Source organism: Engystomops pustulosus, chromosome 9 (assembly GCF_040894005.1).
Source record: "Engystomops pustulosus chromosome 9, aEngPut4.maternal, whole genome shotgun sequence".
Lineage (NCBI taxonomy): Eukaryota > Metazoa > Chordata > Amphibia > Anura > Leptodactylidae > Engystomops > Engystomops pustulosus.
Window position 1 is genome coordinate 43,135,841 of NC_092419.1, and position 17,963 is coordinate 43,153,803.

The 17,963-nt window shown below is 39.2% G+C and overlaps 1 protein-coding gene and 1 long non-coding RNA gene across 4 annotated transcripts in view; one reads left to right on the forward strand and one right to left on the reverse strand.

Moving 5' to 3' along the window:
* The window catches only part of NRK (Nik related kinase), a 204,078-nt gene that overhangs the window by 181,431 nt on the left and 4,684 nt on the right, over positions 1 to 17,963 (reverse strand). For all 3 annotated transcript variants that reach the window (XM_072123361.1, XM_072123362.1, XM_072123360.1), the window contains exon 2: positions 11,352 to 11,417. In XM_072123361.1, coding sequence (XP_071979462.1) covers positions 11,352 to 11,417 — 66 coding nt within the window. The remainder of the gene's footprint in view (positions 1 to 11,351; positions 11,418 to 17,963) is intronic.
* The window catches only part of LOC140076705 (uncharacterized), a 178,845-nt gene that overhangs the window by 96,053 nt on the left and 64,829 nt on the right, over positions 1 to 17,963 (forward strand). The gene's annotated exons all lie outside the window — the stretch shown is intronic.

Sequence of the window (17,963 nt, forward strand, 5' to 3'; positions counted from 1 at the left end):
CTTGTATTGCAGATAACATAGGTCTCTATTTTGTTTAATGGATTAATTCTCATTTTTTCCCTGGTGCACTGGTTGTAGTCCTGTCCTGTCCTACTTTTAGCTGATTTTGCGTCTAGTGCCTTCTTAATGAAGTTCATCCGTTTGTTTGCACTTTTTTTTCATTGTGTTGCTTAGATATTACGCACATGTCCAGAAAATCTTCAACTGACCAAGTTTTAATAGAGGCAATATTTGCAGATCCACAAAAACGGATGACATACAGATAACACATGGACTGTACAAGAAATAAAAACTGGCAAATGGGTGCAAAGCACAATAATAAAAATTACCTTACCTACAAGCCAGAGTTTGCAGACCTAAGAAAACCTTTGTGTGAAAGAGGTACAGACAGTTCCCAGGTTACGGGCAGGATAAGTGCTGTAGGTTTGTTCTTAAGTTGAATTTGCATGTAAGTTGGAACCGTATACTTTATAAATGTAACCCCAGTAAAAAAAAAATTTGGTCTCTGTTTAAATAGGATTTTAAAAATGTTGGATTAAAAAAACCAGGATTAAAAATAAAGCATTAAAAAATGCTTTAAAGGATCAACGGGACGAAATATTGTAAGCCAAACACACTTACATGCTGGTGTGTGTCCATTCTGGCAGGATCTTCTCTTCTTTTAGCTTCTTATGCCATTGTTTTTTTTCTTTTAATAGGTTTTAAAATTATGCAATGAAGGCTTGGGCACATTTGCATAATTTTAAAAGCCCTTTTTTTTGTAAAAACCAGGGCAGAAGCTAAAAGAAGAGCAGATACTGCTGATGTAAGTATGAATGGTTTACAATTCTTATCCTGGTGGTAGATTTCCTAAATACAATTTTTAAAAAAAGCATTAAAAAAAGTTTCATTTGTAGAGAGTAAACTTTCTTTTCGAATGGGCAGTAACTTTGTAGTGCCATAAATTTAGCTTTGTACTCATTGAGAATACTTTATATTCTGTACAATAAGTAACATGTTGTACTGAATGCAAAAAAAACCCCTGTTAATGTGCTAAAATGAGTGTTGAATTGGAGTAATGATCGCCTTCTGTGGGATTGCACTACTGGAGACCATAAAGAATGATTTATAACCCAAGCGGTGACGGCAGTGTCAGAAAATCCATCATCTCCTGGCAGTTAATTACCAGGTTTCCCCCTGCAGAATACAGGGTGAGTCTTGATGGGTTTATCATTGTGATTGTATCAGGGTTTTACTGTACCATACTTCTATATCTACATTAGTTTCTTATATCGGGAGCAAAAATAACACCCTGTACCTGTCACCAAGCAACAGGTAGAGGAAAGTACACAATGAACTCTTCTCTGGAAAGACTCGAGGCTGGACATCAAAATTATATTTAGTCATTAGCGGTAGACAAGTATTGCGGCTTTCATTACTTTTTACTGATAGATGTTATAACATGGATTTATTGAAGGATCTTAAAGTTTAGAAGCTTAACTCATTCCCATGGATCAGGGATAAAGCGTTTTAAACCCATCAACACTTGACAAACCGAGACTTCGCTCCTTCCTTCCATTGTTCAATTGTCTTCAGCGTTGACAAGTAACAAGAAGAGGCTGTCGAAATGTATTAACTGGTTTTCGTGAAATGAAAGGTTAAAGATCTTCCTTGTAGTGAGAACATTGTGACTGGAGAGTATTATGTGAACATGTTGTCAGATAATTGCCCTGTACTCGGAGGCATATATTTCCATTACAACTGTACGGTCAAGAGCTTGATTTTATTTAAATGCTACATTTTCTTTAAAACAAAAACTGCACTTTCCATTTTTTTTAAATAAAACATTATTTTGATATCAAAAACAGATATAAATTCATTGGCCCATCACTTATTTTTTTGCTCACCACCAATTTGTATAGCAAACAGGTTCCGGTAAAGAAGTTATCTCAACTTTATATATGTGTGGATTTTAATATTTTAAATCATTAGCAAACATAAAAAGAGATTCTTTCACCAAAATATTCTATACTACTCTGGCATTGATTTTATAACTTCCATTTAAGAGATATTTTTAAAATCTACCTTTTCTAATATTTAGCAAAGATTTGGCAAAGAACACCAATATTTATTTATTTTAACACTAACATTACTATGCCTTGAAACAATATGGGGCAGTCCATATATTGAGGTCTTGTCTTTGGAAGCTTCAACATCTGAGTTAGAGACAAACCCGTGGATGTATTTTAAGGCACACCTTAAACACGCTGCTTCTTTGTGTAACATAATAGGAAAGTCTTCAGAAATCAGGCAAGATATCGGGAAGAGAATTGTGGGTTTGCACAAATCTTGATTACAATTTCGAGATCCCAGAAGGGACCTTTTTCATCTGTAGAAACAATTATATGCAAGTACAAACAAATGCCCGTCCATCATATCACTCAGGAAGGAGAAGGGTTCTGTGTCCAAGAAATGAATATACTTTGGTCCGAATTGTGCATATTAACCCAAGAACAAAAGCAAAGGACCTTGTGAAGAGTGTGTTATTATCCATAGTGAAACAAGTACTGTACCAACATGGGCTGAAAGGACACTGTGCCAGGAAGAAGCCATTACTCCAAAATAAACATAACACGCCAGACACATGAACCCTAAAATCAAACTGTTTTGCCATATTGACAATTGTTGCGTTTGGAGAAAAAAATGGAGAAGCTTGTAATGCTAAGAACACCATCCCAGCTGGGAAACAGGGTGACAGCATCAAGTTGTGTGATTGTTTTACACTGGGGCATTTCACTAAATAGATGCATCATGAGAAAAGAACATTATGTGCCAGATACTGAAGCAACATCTCAAGACATCAGCCAGGAAGTTAAAGCAAATGTGTCTTCTAAATGGACAATGACCTGAAGCTGCTGCCAAACTGGTTACAAAGTGTCTTAAACTGTAACAGTCAATTGATAATTTTTTGTATTGTCTGATATAGTTCATTAACAAATTTAGCTTGGTTCTTTAAAAAATCAATTTACTCCCTCCCATTGAGATGCATATTCCAGCCTGTACAGTGTTTGTCTATGGAGGCTGCATGAGCTCACATCTAATCTCCCTGTGTTTGGTTAAACAGCTCTGAGATGGGAGGATTTACCTTCCCTTTAATCTTGATCTTTGAAAATACTGCTCATAGCATAATGCAGCAGCAGGTGTGAGCAAGATGGCCTACAAACATATTGTGGCCTATCAAATATTGTGAGAAGCTTATGGAAGGATATACAAAATGTTTGAACCAAGTCATGTTTAAACATCACTAGGGAAGTAAAACTATAGAACTTTCTTTCATGGGCAAACCCCTTTAACCCTTTACCGATGCATGCTGTAGTGCTTTGGGTCCCGGTGCATGGAGAGGGCTCATGGGCTTAGCCCTCTCCAAAGCCTTTAAGTCTTTGCTGCATATTGCAGCAAAGGCTTACCGATAACATCTGAACGCAGGTGCTATGTCGTCAATCGTGCCGGCAACTTCAATAAGATTTCGAGGATCGACGCTCCCCATAACGGCAGAAATCCATTGCCATGACAGCCTCCATTTTCCAAAGACCCATGGCTGTCTCGTTTTAACCCTTTCATTACAATGTGCTATCAGCACATTGTAATGAATGAGGAGGAAAATCCCCAAATACTGCCATACTGTAGTATGGCAGCATATGATAGGATTGATCAGACAACCTATAGTTAAAATACATTAGGGAGTCTAACAAAGTAGTAAAAATAAAAAAAAAAGTTAAAAAAAAATTATATATAAAAAACCCTAAAAAATAAAATCACCCCCCTTTCCCTAGAACTGATATAAATATAACAGTAAAAATCATAAACACATTAGGTATTGTCTCGTTCAAAAATGCCCCTTCTATCAAAATATAATAAAGTTTTTTCACTGTGTTTAACCCAGTAAAGGAAAATAGCGCCCATTATAAAAAAGTGATTGAAATGTTGTACCATACTAAAAAGTCCAAAAGTCACAAAAAATTACACCACCCACAGTTCCATACACTGAAGTATGAAAAAGTTATTAGGGCCAGAAGATGGCAAAATCAATCTTTTACAGGAGGTTTTAATTTTTGTAAATGTATGAAAACATTATAAAACCTATACAAATTTGGAATCCCTGTGATCAAACCGACCCAAAGAATAAAGTAGACCTGTCATTTGGGGCGCACAGTGAAAGCTGTAAAATCCATGCCCACAAGAAAACGGCACAATTGCATTTTTTCACCATTTTCACTGTATTTGAAATTTTTTTCCCACATCCCAGTACACAACATGGAAAATTAAATACCATCACTATGAAGAGAAAGCAAGCCGCCACAGAGCTCAAAGTTAGAGATTTTTGAAGGTGGGGAGTGAAAAATGGAACTGAAAAAACTTAAAAGGGCCAAGTCGTTAAGGGGTTAAGTAAGGGCTACAAGAAATTGGGAGAAAATTATTACATAATGTGTGAAATGGTTAGAAGCAAAACTAATCTAGATGAAAGGAGCTAAGCTGGTCATCTGCTAGTTAGTAATGGTTTCCCATTTAGCAATTTACTGGAGGGCAACATCGCTTACAATGGAATGAATAAACCCACAGAATCAGCCCTACAAAAAGCTTTTCATATAAGCTCCAGCAGTTTTTCTAATGTAAACCAAGTCATATGAATTGATCCCTAAAGATTATGTAAGAAAAAATGCATTTCGGTGTCAAAAAATTCCCAAGAAAAAGTAAATGGAGCCGGAGGGAATGAAATTGAGCTTTGAAATATTAAGACATCTGTGTGCGACAATACAATGAAAATAAAGCAGAATGTAAAATAAGAAAATCTTTTCTTTTTCTCTGCAACAAATAAAGGAATGAAAAGTGCCTCACATTTCCCTTAAGTCAGAATTACAGAAAGATATTATCCAAAGTAGCAAATGCACTTTACATGCGGTTTGATGTATTTATCAAAGTGGCTGTTGAAAGAGCCATTTGGCAGAATGAGGGGAAGTGCGTGAAAAGTTCAAGAAGATTCTCAGTCAAAAATCCACTTGATAAATCCTGTAGACCGCGTAACCTGGGATAAATATTGTAGTAAAACATTTACTTTCAAGTTAGGAAAATCATTGCCCTGTCAAATGAATTGAAAAGAAATTAAAAACCGTGTAATAATTATAATAATAAAGGGAAACATGTTTGAGCACTTTAGGGACCTGGACTCAGGACTGGTCAAAAAGATGAAAACGTAATAATGCACATTAGAATTATACATTGCTTCTAAGTTACAGGGGTTTATATAATAAGTGTCTCATTGAGGGGGTCTCATAACTAGATTTCAGTAATCACAGTTATTAATAATCCTTTATGCCAGGAAACTATGCTGGGCCATACCCATCAAGCCAAACTGACAATGGTAAATGCAAACCTGCACAAATGTTGCCCACAAAATTTAAGAACTGTTGAATATGACAAACCACCATTCCAAGGGAAGATTCACAAGACGACCGTGTGATGTGCGTTATCAGAATTGATGTTACAGCAGTTCGTAGCTTTTTAATAGATCGGTAGTCATGTGATTGACCGATCTGTTAAAAGTAGAACATGTCCTAGTCAGAACTGTTTTTCATGGTTCACTTATCATTTACAAGTAATGTTGAGATGACCCAAACTGCAAAATTCGGATTCGGGTCACCCGTGTCCCACCCCAAACTTCAGCATTTAAAGGGCTATTACCATCAGGTCATTTACATTTAATTAAATTCATTTCTTCAATTGTATGTTAATAAAAAAATTTTCCTGTGTGAAGATTATTTCCCATAAATGTAGTCTTGCTGACCCTTAGAAATTAGATAACTTCCTCGGATATGACCTCCTCACACTCTGGCTGCGGTGGCCAGACTGTATGCCAGATTGGTGGCCAAACAGATTGTTTTTGTATATGAAATGTCCGGGAGTTACTATATGTACCACAGCCGTCCAGTGGAAATGATTGCTGAATCCTGGTGGTCCGGCAGGACTCTATAGCGCAGTTCCTTAGCAGTTCACCCTTCTCAGGGCACTATATTTGCTTTAGTCAGGTCTGCACAGGGTGTCTGACAGCTTGCGCCAAGTCTGCTTGTAGTTGCGCAGATTGCTGTACAGGTACCGGACACTGGCTTCCCGAGGTTCATTGCACTCCTCTCTTGTGATATGCCTTCTTTACTTTTGTGCTTTCTCTAGTATTGTGACTCCTGCTTTTGTTGACTGCATCTAAATTCGATTTATTTGGCTCTATGTAGATTATCCTTGATTTGACTTCGATAAGTTTATCACTTCTCCTTTATATTATTTGGCATAGAACTTGCCAATCTTCACAAACCATTTACAGTACTATTACTTAACTTTCTTTTCATAATTTCAATGAGGCTTAAAGTAATGATTTTAAATGTAGCTATAAGACAATAACCCGAGGCGATCCAGTCAATTGCAGCTTTCAGAGCTCCACCGTGGACTGTGAGCACAAAGCATTTCATCTAACCTTGTGATTCCTAATGTGATTTGGAACATGACCCTGTACGTGGTAAATGTGCGGCAAGTAGCATGAAATCTTTAACACCACTATAAAATCCAAGTGGAGTAATGGAAATAAGTGTGATAAACAATGGTTAGAACATATAAAAGCCTTTATTGTTATGAGCAATGAAGTTGACACTTGGACTGGAAAGTAAGACTTATTTCAGCAGCTTTAGTAAGAACTGCTTCTCTCTTGAGAGGTTTATAAAATACTAAGATACTAAACGTAAGGAATGTGTGCATTTTAAAATTACCAGTTTAGGTAAGGCAGGGGTGTAGCTGGAGGGGGAAAAGGGCTGGTATCCTTGGTACACTAATGAACCCCATAAAGGGTTTGCTTACCTATGATGATGTGATTCCCCGCTAACCTTTCTTTTGCTGGCTTTAAAATCCTTTTAAAGGGGTATTCTCATGAGTATAGCTATCTCAAAACAAGTTTATCCCCTTCTCATGGTCCAGCTAAAAAAAAAGTTTGTCGTACAGTCTTCTCGGCTCTCTATTAAGATGAATACCAAAAAGCAGTACATAGGATCAAAAATCATACCACTATCAATACACAAGTACCATATTAGTAGTAAATTATTCAGACTTTGTTTCGCCACAAATTGACACTCAAAATATATTAAAAACAAGATTAAAACCACAGATACAACAAGACAAAGGGTGGTGGTCAGAGTAGTAATAACTATACATCCCTCAATGGGGTATCACAGTCGGGCACAAAAAGGACAGTCAGATTATAGGTTATGAGGGTAGTACCAAACCAGGGCACAATATAGCCCACAAGTGCCTACCAATGGTGTTTAAATCACCAGACCACCATCACAGGACCCAGACGTATGTTTCGCCGTCGCTTCCTCAGGTCTGTGACTCGGCTATTTCCTACTTGAATGGATAGTATGGGGGCTTACATGGCTAATTAGTGAATTAACTGAAGTCCTCTAAGACTAGTTTTATTAATAACATTCCATTGTGTTGTGTCTACAGTTCAAATAATGATCTATGTGTCTTTGTGGTACAGTACAAACTAAAGCCATAATTACAAAAGTGTGTATGAATGGGGTATAACAGTATATTTGACCACTGTTTTTGTATTTGTCATGTTTTAAGCAGTTTTCCCTTCTGCAGCATTAATGTAAATTCTTGTGAGTTGAGATTTGCTGGGATGATGTCTCCAATACACTTGATAAGTGGAAGCAAAGGTTAAGTGGAAGCAGAAGTTTTTTATCTTGAATTACAATAATAGAAACTAAGGCACATTTCTCTTAAGAGGAATGTTCAACAATACAGACGGTCCATGACTTAAGAACACCTGACTTACAGATGACCCCTAGTTATAAATGGACCTCTGGATGTTGGTAATTTACTGTACTTTAGCCTAAGGCAACAATAAACAGCTGGAAAAGTTATCAAAGGAGTCTGCAATGAAGAATTATTGTTAATCCTGTTTCATCAAAAAGTTTTAAAATCGAATTGTCACAGAGACCCAAAAAAATTTCCCTGGGGTTACAATTGTAAAATACACAGTTCTGACTTACATATAAATTCAACTTAAGAACAAACCTAAAGAACCTATCTTGTACGTAACCCAGGGACTGCCTGTACACTATTTTTGACCTTTTCTGTCCATTAAAGGAAACCTACCACTTGAAGTGGCAGGTTTCAGATGGAAATACCGAGCACCAGCTCAGGGTGAGCTGGTGCCGGAGCTGATTTTTGTTTTGTGTTTTAAACCGCGATATCGCGGTTTAAAACACTTTTTAAACTTTATAGCCGGCGCAGGGAGGTACACGCTCGGCGCTTACCATGCGCGCGTCTCTCCTTCACTTCCTATGTAGCCGTGCGCACGGTCGTGTGCATGGTAAGCGCAGAGCGCGTACCTCCCTGCGCCGGCTATAAAGTTTAAAAAGTGTTTTAAACAGCGATACAGCGGTTTAAAACACTAACAAAAATAAGCTCCGGCACCAGCTCACCCTGAGCTGGTGCTCGGTATTTCCATCTGAAACCTGCCACTTCAAGTGGTAGGTTTCCTTTAATATCAGAGTAGCAGGGGATTGACCTCAGCTGATTAGCTGTTTGCACTGGGCACATATCTCTAGTGTGGGGAATTTATTAGACTGGCATTTAGTAATAATCTCTGCTGGCGCACATGGGATTTACCAGGAAGCTTGGCCAGTGAGTAGGTGTCTCAAAAAGCATTCTCCTCCAGGTCAGACCTGGGAGAAATGTAAGCTGTTGCTCCATCTGTCTTCCAGCACAGTAAATAAGGTACTAAGGAGGTCGATACCCCCATCCACTCCTCTTTCCACCCTGTCATTCCCACTTTCAGAAAAAGTGTCCTGTGGGTCAGAAAACCTTACAAAACATCAGAAAAACTGCTTTTTACATTCTTTATCTTCCATAAAACTGTCTCTTGCTTCTGAAGTGATATTATCTTTATTTTGTTTGCTGTGTATTTGGACCTAGATTTGACTACTCTTTTGCCTACCTATTCTGTACCTTGCTACCCTTTTGGTTTCGAACCTGGTTATTCTGTCTTTTTCTGTTTGAGCAATTACTAAGTAGACAGTTCTGTCCATTTGCCGCCTTTGGTTTAGCGCAGGGCTTGGCAAGTAGGTATGGAAAGGGGTACTCTGTAGGCTCTGTATTGACACATGGCCTCTCATACAGGCAACACATATTATTGATGAGGATTAGCAGCAGTTATTTATCTTCTACACATTATATACAATGGGCAATGAAATAAAGTAATGGGACCAGTCGTAACCCTAAGCAACAGTCAAATAGGATGTTTAAGATGGCGGTAAACACAGAAAGCCTGTATTGGGTTTCAGCTAAAGTAATTTACATTTGTTAAGGAAAATCAATGCTACTTTTTGAGATTCAGAATCTCTGTCTTTATTAATGTCCATTCTTGACTGTACAATAGGAGAATTATAAAGATCCCCCATTTAGCTCACATCACAGAGAGAATATGTTCGCGTCTGATAGACAGTGAAGCTATAGCTTCTGACCTGATTACATGGAGAGAAGCTGATTTTAGTGCATGTTTTCAGGAATTAATGATCTTTAACCATAGTCTGGGTGCATTTGCCTTTTACAGCTATTTTTGGCCACTCTCTGGAAGTTATGGAGCAGCACAAGATGGTATCTGACACACATTTGTCTTACATTTATGCCCCAAGGAACTTAATGGTTCCATTTGTCTAACTTAAGTATCTTCTATCATTTCTTCTCAATCCATTTTCCTTGCTCGTTTTCTTTCTTCTGTCAAGGTTGGCCTTGTAAAAGAAGCTAAACAACTCCTTTGATCAGATTAGTTTTGATATCCAGAAGGTGTACTTTATCATAGGTGATTCTCTTGCTACAGTTTTATTTATTCCTATGCTGAATCATTTGTATTGGGCACTGTTATTTTTCTAGATTTGATTTGTCTTCAGATGTTATATGATGTAGATATATTATTGTTTATTTTGAAATACTATTTTTGGAAAAATTAAATACACACATGAGTTTGCAAGAGAATATCCAAATTTATATAGTCCTTTAACTTTGATTTTCCTCTCTTTGCATAATCCTCCAATATATACCTATATGTACAGAAACTGTCGGTTAGCCATATATGGTGCCCTTCCTACAACATGCCCATTTACTGCATGTTTGCAAGGCAAATGTGTTTTGCCAATACATGTTGTACTTGTTTGCCCTGTACAGATTTGTATTACAAGTATGTGACATTTTTGGGGCCCCATATAAAGTCTTGGAGCCAACATTATGATAAACTCTCTTACTAAGTGTGAGTCCTCCCCTTGTGTAGTTACTTTTCCTACAGCTATTGCTTGAGATTTTACCACCAGATGGAGGAGTAGATTGGAGATGGACATTGCTTCATCACACCAAGCAATGGGCAGGAATTTTCTGGGTTTTTACCCAGTGCCTCCCTGTTTCCTGAAACAAGATGAACTTGCATCCCACCTCTGTGTGGGCACCCACTTGGAATCTGGGATGGCATTAAATGGTTAACCAAATGGCCAAATTAAAAAGCATAACTATGCAGGGACAAACCCTGATGACTACTACATTTCTAGAAGGAAAAAGCAGTATATGGCTGACCGTAGTTCTTCATTCTGCTCCTTACCAAGTTCTTCAAATCGGCTATTATTTTGTCAGGCAATTTAGGTGAATTTGCCTACTATCACTGTATTTATTGTAGTCATTTAGGTATTTAGCCAAGTGGTTGTAACCAGTCAGTGCACTTCCCTGCATAGTACTGCCACATAACAGATTATGCAGGGACACAGACCGATTACTCCTGTGTTTCTAGAAGGATAACAATGGGCTAACATAGGTTACAAAAAAGATGCTCTACATTTCTACCTTGTGAAGGATTTTCGTGTTCAGGACACCCCTTTTCCCTGCAGTTAACACTTGCAGCTATAACGAAGCAAAGCATTTAAAGATATCAAAGCTTCTAATATTCAAAATCTCTTTTTTTAGATTTGGGTTCACTCCTCCCCAATGCAATTATTTACTAAAATGGACATTCAGTATTGAGAAATGTGACAAGTCGTCTTTGAAGAAACATATCGTATACCAAATTCTAGTTTGTGTTTTTCTTATAAATATGGATTCCCTATCACTGTATGTTTATAACCAGGTGTATTTTACACAAACAGCTAAACTCTACCCCCTAGTATGGACCTCCTGGAGAGTTGACGAACAAAGGAAAGAAAACAGACTTTGGTACCGGACCATTAGCTAAGATCATTTGTAAAATTTTCATATCTAGTAATTAGAAAAGTAGTTGGTCAAACCTTGTAGACTTGTCCATAGGTTCCATTTCCAACCACTTCCACCAGCTCAAAAATTCCAGCAGGATCCTGTAGAGAAGAATAAATGAAGATGTAAGGCTTAGGACGAGCAGTTTAGCGGCTTAAGCTCTCATTAACCGGCTTCTACTGAGAGGATTTCATGAATTCTGTATTAATCAATTTACTGCAAAGTAGGAAGAATTGCCTCGGAATGTGAAGTTTACTTTATTTCAGTTTTCTGTGTCAGTGACTCATGCGGTGCTCGTCTTCTAAGCCACTCAGAAGGATTTTTGCCATTTCATTTTATGTAATTTAGGATGTGATGAATTTAGCACATAAATGTATTTTGCCTTCTCATATAAATGTTTAAAAGTGTCTCCTTGTCCCGATGAGAAGTTATATTTGTTCAACAACATTCCCACTCCATATTTTATATTTGGAGCAGTGGTTTATGTCCTGACTGTTGTAAGCAGGTAAATAGTTGTGAGGTGGATGCCAAAAAACACTTGGGGACGGGGGGGGGGGGGGGGAATTTATCAGTGTTTTTCTATGGTGTAGAAGCACTGAAATAATAATAGCAATTTGTGCACTGCAAGAATTTGTGATTTATTTTTGTACCTACGCCGCTTCCACACCATCGGCAGTTTTTAAAAACTAATACATGCAGGTTTTTACGCAAAAATTACACAAAACTTTTGCCCGGCAGCACTGCCACTCTACAGATACATCAAGAGGCCTATGTCTCTTAATGTATCCCCCTATACAGGGAGGCCTGGCCCTTATCATACATCGGCACACAACAAATTCCATCCTTGGTGTTCATCCAGGCACGTTTTTTTGTTTTCCAGTGATGTTTAGTTTATTTGTCACAAAAAATTAGTTTTCATTGCAATTTCAATATGTTTTTGCTCTGTACCGTGTGTGTGTATGAATTTTATCAAACAGAATAATATTGTGTGGAACAGAGATGGCGAATAGATCAAACAATATGTTGCAATCTTTAAAAAAAAAAAAAAGTTTTCATCACAAATTATATTCCTAGATGTGATTGATTTTACCAACAGTCCAATCATACTTCTCTAACTTGCTGATTGGTGGGGGTCTCAATGATGAGACCCCCACAGATCAAAAGAACGGGGGGTCCAACTGATCCACATTGGACCCCCGTTCTTGTGATCTGTAGAGGTCTCATAATTGAGACCCCACTGATCATAAAGTTAGGTTTATATTCTACAATAATACTGTAACAATAGTTGCATCATTTTGGACACCTCAGAAACCTTACGTACAGTATGCACTGTGGATTTTAACAAATGCACTTTAGATCCCCGGTGAGTAAACTCTTTGATGTGCAGCAACAATTTTTTAGAAGTCTATGAGCAGCTTTGACCATGCTCATTTGCAGATACTGTTAGGTATGAATCATGTGGAACTTTAGAACCATAGCTTTGTGTATGTTAGTAGCAGCAGGACTGTGAAAAATGAGTTTATAATTCCTGCATTCTAACTGAAGCACTGGGGGAGAGTCATGTATTTTACATACATAGTTAGTTAGTTTTTTGAACCACAGTTCAGTTTGGATAAGAAGAGATACAGTTATAAGCAAAAGAAAGTAGCCCATTTTTAATTCTACAATTTTAGGTACTAGAACATCACATCTTAACATCTAGAATAATAATAATAATAATTATAATCTTTATTTATATAGCGCCATCATATTACGTAGCGCTTTACAAATCATAGGAAACAAATACAAATATAATATAACATGACAGAGCACAACATTTGTATGGAACAACAGGAGTGAGGTCCCTGCTTGCCAGAGCTTATGGTTTATGAAGATGATGGGGTAACACGAGGTAAAAGAATATTTAGTGGTCAAGCCATTCTTCTTAGGGAATAGAACAAAATATAATAAATGGAATTGCTGTCGCTTGAACCAATCAGCCGTCATCATATATACCAGGTCCAGGGTGAATAGGACTGCAGAGAAGTCTGGTGCCTGTTGGTTGCTGGATAACAGATGGGAGGACGACACAGGACGGGTTAGTAGAAGAGTTAAAACTTTATGCAGTTAATGAGTGTTATAGGCTTGCCTAAAGAAATGGGTTTTAAGAGCACGTTTGAAACTTTGGAGGTTAGGTATTAGTCTGATCGTCCGGGGCAGAGCATTCCATAGAATTGGTGCAGCTCTAGAGAAGTCTTGGAGACGCGAGTGGGAGGTCCGCACTAGGGTAGAGGTTAATCTAAGATCACTGGCAGATCTAAGAGCACGAGTTGGGCGACAGACTGAGATTAGAGAGGAGAGGTAGGAAGGTGCAGCATTATAAACTGTATTCGAAAGGAGACTGGCAGCCAGTGCAGTGACTGGCATGAACTGGAGGCATCCGTGTAGCGTTTAGTCTGAAAGACGAGCCTGGCTGCTGAATTAAGAATCGATTGGAGAGGAGAGAGTTTGGTGAGTGGAAGACCGGTTAGTAGAGAGTTACAGTAGTCTAGTCGAGAGTGAATCAGAGCAACAGTTAGCATTTTACAGGTTTCAAATGTGAGAAATGGTCGGATTCTGGAGATATTTCTGAGATGCATCCGGCAAGAGCGAGCAAGAGATTGAATGTGTGGCTCAAAGGAGAGGTCGGAATCCAACACAACCCCAAGACAGCGGGCCTGCTGCTTTGGGGTTATGGTGACCCCACAGACTGATATGGAGAGGTTAGGATAGGCTCTGTTAGTGGATGGTGGAAAGACAAGAAGTTCGGTCTTGGAAAGATTAAGTTTCAAGAAGAGAGAGGACATGATGTTAGAGACAGCAGAGAGACAGTCACTAGTGTTCTGGATTAAGGCAGGAGTGATGTTACGTGCTGAGGTATACAGCTGGGTGTCATCAGCATAAAGATGATATTGAAAACCAAATCTGCTGATGGTTTGTCCAATGGGTGCAGTATAGAGGGAGAAGAGGAGAGGACCTAGGACTGAGCCCTGAGGAACCCCGACAGAGAGCGGAACAGAAGAAGAGATAGATCCAGAAAAGGAGACACTGAAAGTGCGGTCAGAGAGATAGGAGGAAAACCAAGAGAGTGCAGAGCCTTTTAGGCCAATGGAGCAAAGCATCCTGAGGAGGAGCTGGTGGTCCACAGTATCGAACGCTGCGGAGAGATCCAGAAGAATGAGGAGAGAAGAGTCACCTTTGGATTTAGCAGTGAGGAGATCATTGGAGACTTTAGTAAGAGCAGTTTCAGTAGAATGCATAGGGCGGAAACCAGATTGCAGGGGGTCAAGGAGGGAGTTAGCTGAGAGAAAACGGGAAAGTCGAGAATAGACCAGGCGTTCCAGGAGTTTGGAGATGAAAGGGAGGTTAGAAACTGGTCGGTAGTTAGCAGCACTGGATGGGTCCAGGGAAGGTTTCTTTAGTAAAGGGGTAAGAATAGCATGCTTGAAAGATGAGGGAAAGACACCAGAAGAGAGAGAGAGGTTGAAGATTTTAGTTAGGTGAGAAGTGACTGCTGGGGAGAGAGACTGTACCAGATGTGAGGGGATGGGGTCACTGATGCAGGTAGTGGGGCGAGCAGAGAGAAGAAGCCTGGACACTTCTTTCTCTGTGACTGGCTCAAAGGAAGAGAGTGAACAGGGTAAGGTATCAGAGAAAAATGGATTTATGGAGTTAGTGGACTGAGAAATTACTTCCTGGCGAATGCAGTCGATTTTATCTTTAAAGTAGGTGGCCATATCTTCAGCCCCAAGGTCTGTGACCGGTGGCTGCACCTTTGGTGTTAGTAAGGAGTGAAGAGTATTGAAAAGCCTTTTGGGGTTGTTAGAAAGAGAAGATATTAGATTAGTAAAATAGACCTGTTTAGCAAGATGGAGAGCAGAGTTATAGGATTTAAGCATAAATTTAAAGTGAAGAAAGTCAGAGGAAGTGCCCGATTTTCTCCACAGACGTTCGGCACTCCTGGCACACTTACGAAGGAAACGGGTTTGTGCCGTGTGCCAAGGTTGCCTACATCTGTGTCGAAAGGCTCGAACCGATGGTGGTGCCATCTTGTCCAGGGCGCTTTTGAGAACATGATTGTAATGATTAGTGGCCAGGTTAGGACAGGAGAGAGAGGAGATGGGGGACAGCGATGGCTGCACAGTTTCTATGAGGTGGGGAACACTGATGGCACGTGGGTTCCGGTATGTGTGATAAATGGACTTATTCTGTACAGGACAAGAACTATTTACAGTAAAAGAGAGAAGGTTATGGTCTGAAAGTGGAAAGTCATTGTTAGTAAAGTCAGAGACAGAAGAGAGTCGGGCGAAGACCAAGTCAAGGATGTTTCCCTCTTGGTGGGTAGGAGAATCAGAGAGTTAGTAAGTGATAAAAGCTGAGAGGCTGAAGAGGAGATGGGGGTGTTCATAGGGATGTTAAAGTCTCCCATGATGAGTGTTGGGATATCACAGGAAAGAAAGTAAGGGAGCCAGGAAGCAAAGTGATCAAGGAACTGATGGGGTGAACCAGGAGGATGGTAAACTACAGCCACACGAAGAGAGAATGGGCGGAAAAGTCTAAGGGTGTGGACCTCAAAAGATGGGAAAGTAAGAGAGGGGACAGGAGGAATGACCTGGAAAGTGCACCGTTGAGAGAGGAGTATGCCTACCCCTCCTCCCTGCCTATTCTCTGGTCTGGAGGAGTGAGAGAATTGCAAACCGTCATAGCCCAGTGCAGCAAGTGATGCAGTGTCATCCTGCTGGATCCATGTTTCAGTGATAGCCAGCAAGTCAAATGACTTGGAAAGAAACAGAAGAACATCACTTTAGAAGATATGAAAATAAAACAAACCAAAATAAAAACATACAATAGATTCCACTTTTGCAGCAAAAATATTTAGTTTTAGTTTGTAAAACCATTGAATTCTAAGAGGGTGTAACTTCTTTATCTCAAAGCTGTAAAAGACATAAAATACTTTTCTTAAATCTGCTCCTGCATCTAAGATCTGATTCTGAATGTGTGTCCTTTTTCTCAGATTTGTATATGTTAGTAAAATTCACTGTACAAATAGCGGGATTCATTGACAGTTATTGTGGGCTGGTTCAGGCGTTAGTCACATTGGTTCTTTGGCAGACCACAGTAATTCCCTTGAAAACAAAGCACATTTGAAGCAATTTGACTGATCATTTGAGAAACTAGATCCACATGGCAAGCTCTGCGCCAGATGATCCCTGTGAAAGGAAAGTGGAGCCAGTCTTATTTGTTTTAGATTGCACAGCTGGCTGTCCTAGCTCTATCATCCCATTATGTAAGCGGCAGAGGAGGACCAGATACCTGAACTATATTTAGTATTACATCTGTGTAATATGTACCTAGTGATATCAACTCTACGGTTGGTCTGTGCATGGTCTTGACTAGATAACAAAACACACATAATACAAAGCGTCCATTCTTTTTGATGCATGCCTATGGTCTTCTCTTCCACATCAGAAAACACGTTGTATACAGTCCCAGTTGTTCGTATTTGCATCATTTGTCAGAATAATTCAATTGCACATTCTGTACATATGGCTTTCTAAACAAGTTAATGTATTTAACAATGAGAACTAGCAGACATACCCAACGGCTTAGGCTATTTTCACATTGATATCACAGGACTTTAGAGATTTCTCTGGAAAGTCCTTGAAAAATCGTGGACAAAATAGCCTAGCGATGATGGTTCATGATGTTTGTCAGGATCTTTCTATGTATGTCCGAAGACAGATCTGTTCCTCTCAGGATTTCAAGTTTTCTGTTCCTATATCACATTTGAAAATAGAAATTCTGATAAAGTTGTGAACACAGCCTTGAGTTCATATAAACCTTATGTTGGCTACATGTGCATCAGGTGACAGAATATGGAGGAACATTTAAAGTAGATGGAATTTGCTTGAACCATCAATATAGCAACAGAACAAGTGACTACAATGCTTTATAAAAAAAAAATCTACTTAAAGAGAACCTGACAGGGTGATTCGGGACACTAAATCACCCACATATCCTTATGGACCTTTGGTTTAGTGTTCCAAATCACTTTTTATCAAGTCCTCTTGTGCCCTCTAGTGAAATTAAAAAACCTTTATACTTACCTTATTCCGCCTTGTTCTCCCTGTAGCTGCGCAGACCTAGAGTGAAGCCGGAGTCCGGTCATTCTGCATGCACTGTGGTTACAGCTCTGGATTCATTAAATGACTTCACAGGTGCGGGGGGTCTAGAAATGGATCCAATGCACCTCATTGGACCCCTCTCTAGGTAAGGATAAAGGATTTTTTTGATAGTGCCCATGGAGGGATTTTCTCTAGGGCAATTTGGGACACAAAACCACTAATCCATATGGACATGTGGGTAGTTTAGTGTCCCAAATGGCCCTGACCGATCCTCTTTGATTTCACTCTTATCATCCCTCCTTTTATCTGCTGGAACGATAGAAAGGTATTTAAAGTTTTTTTTAATTTAAGAAAAGAAGGAAGCAGCAGGATCCCGCCTCCTGGTCTCAGCTCTGAGCCTCTAGTGTGTCGGGACTAGGCTGGACATTCTCCCATCAGCCCGAGACAGCAGGACAGCCCTCAAAAACTTGGACTGTTCTGCCAAATAGGACATGTTCTCAGTGT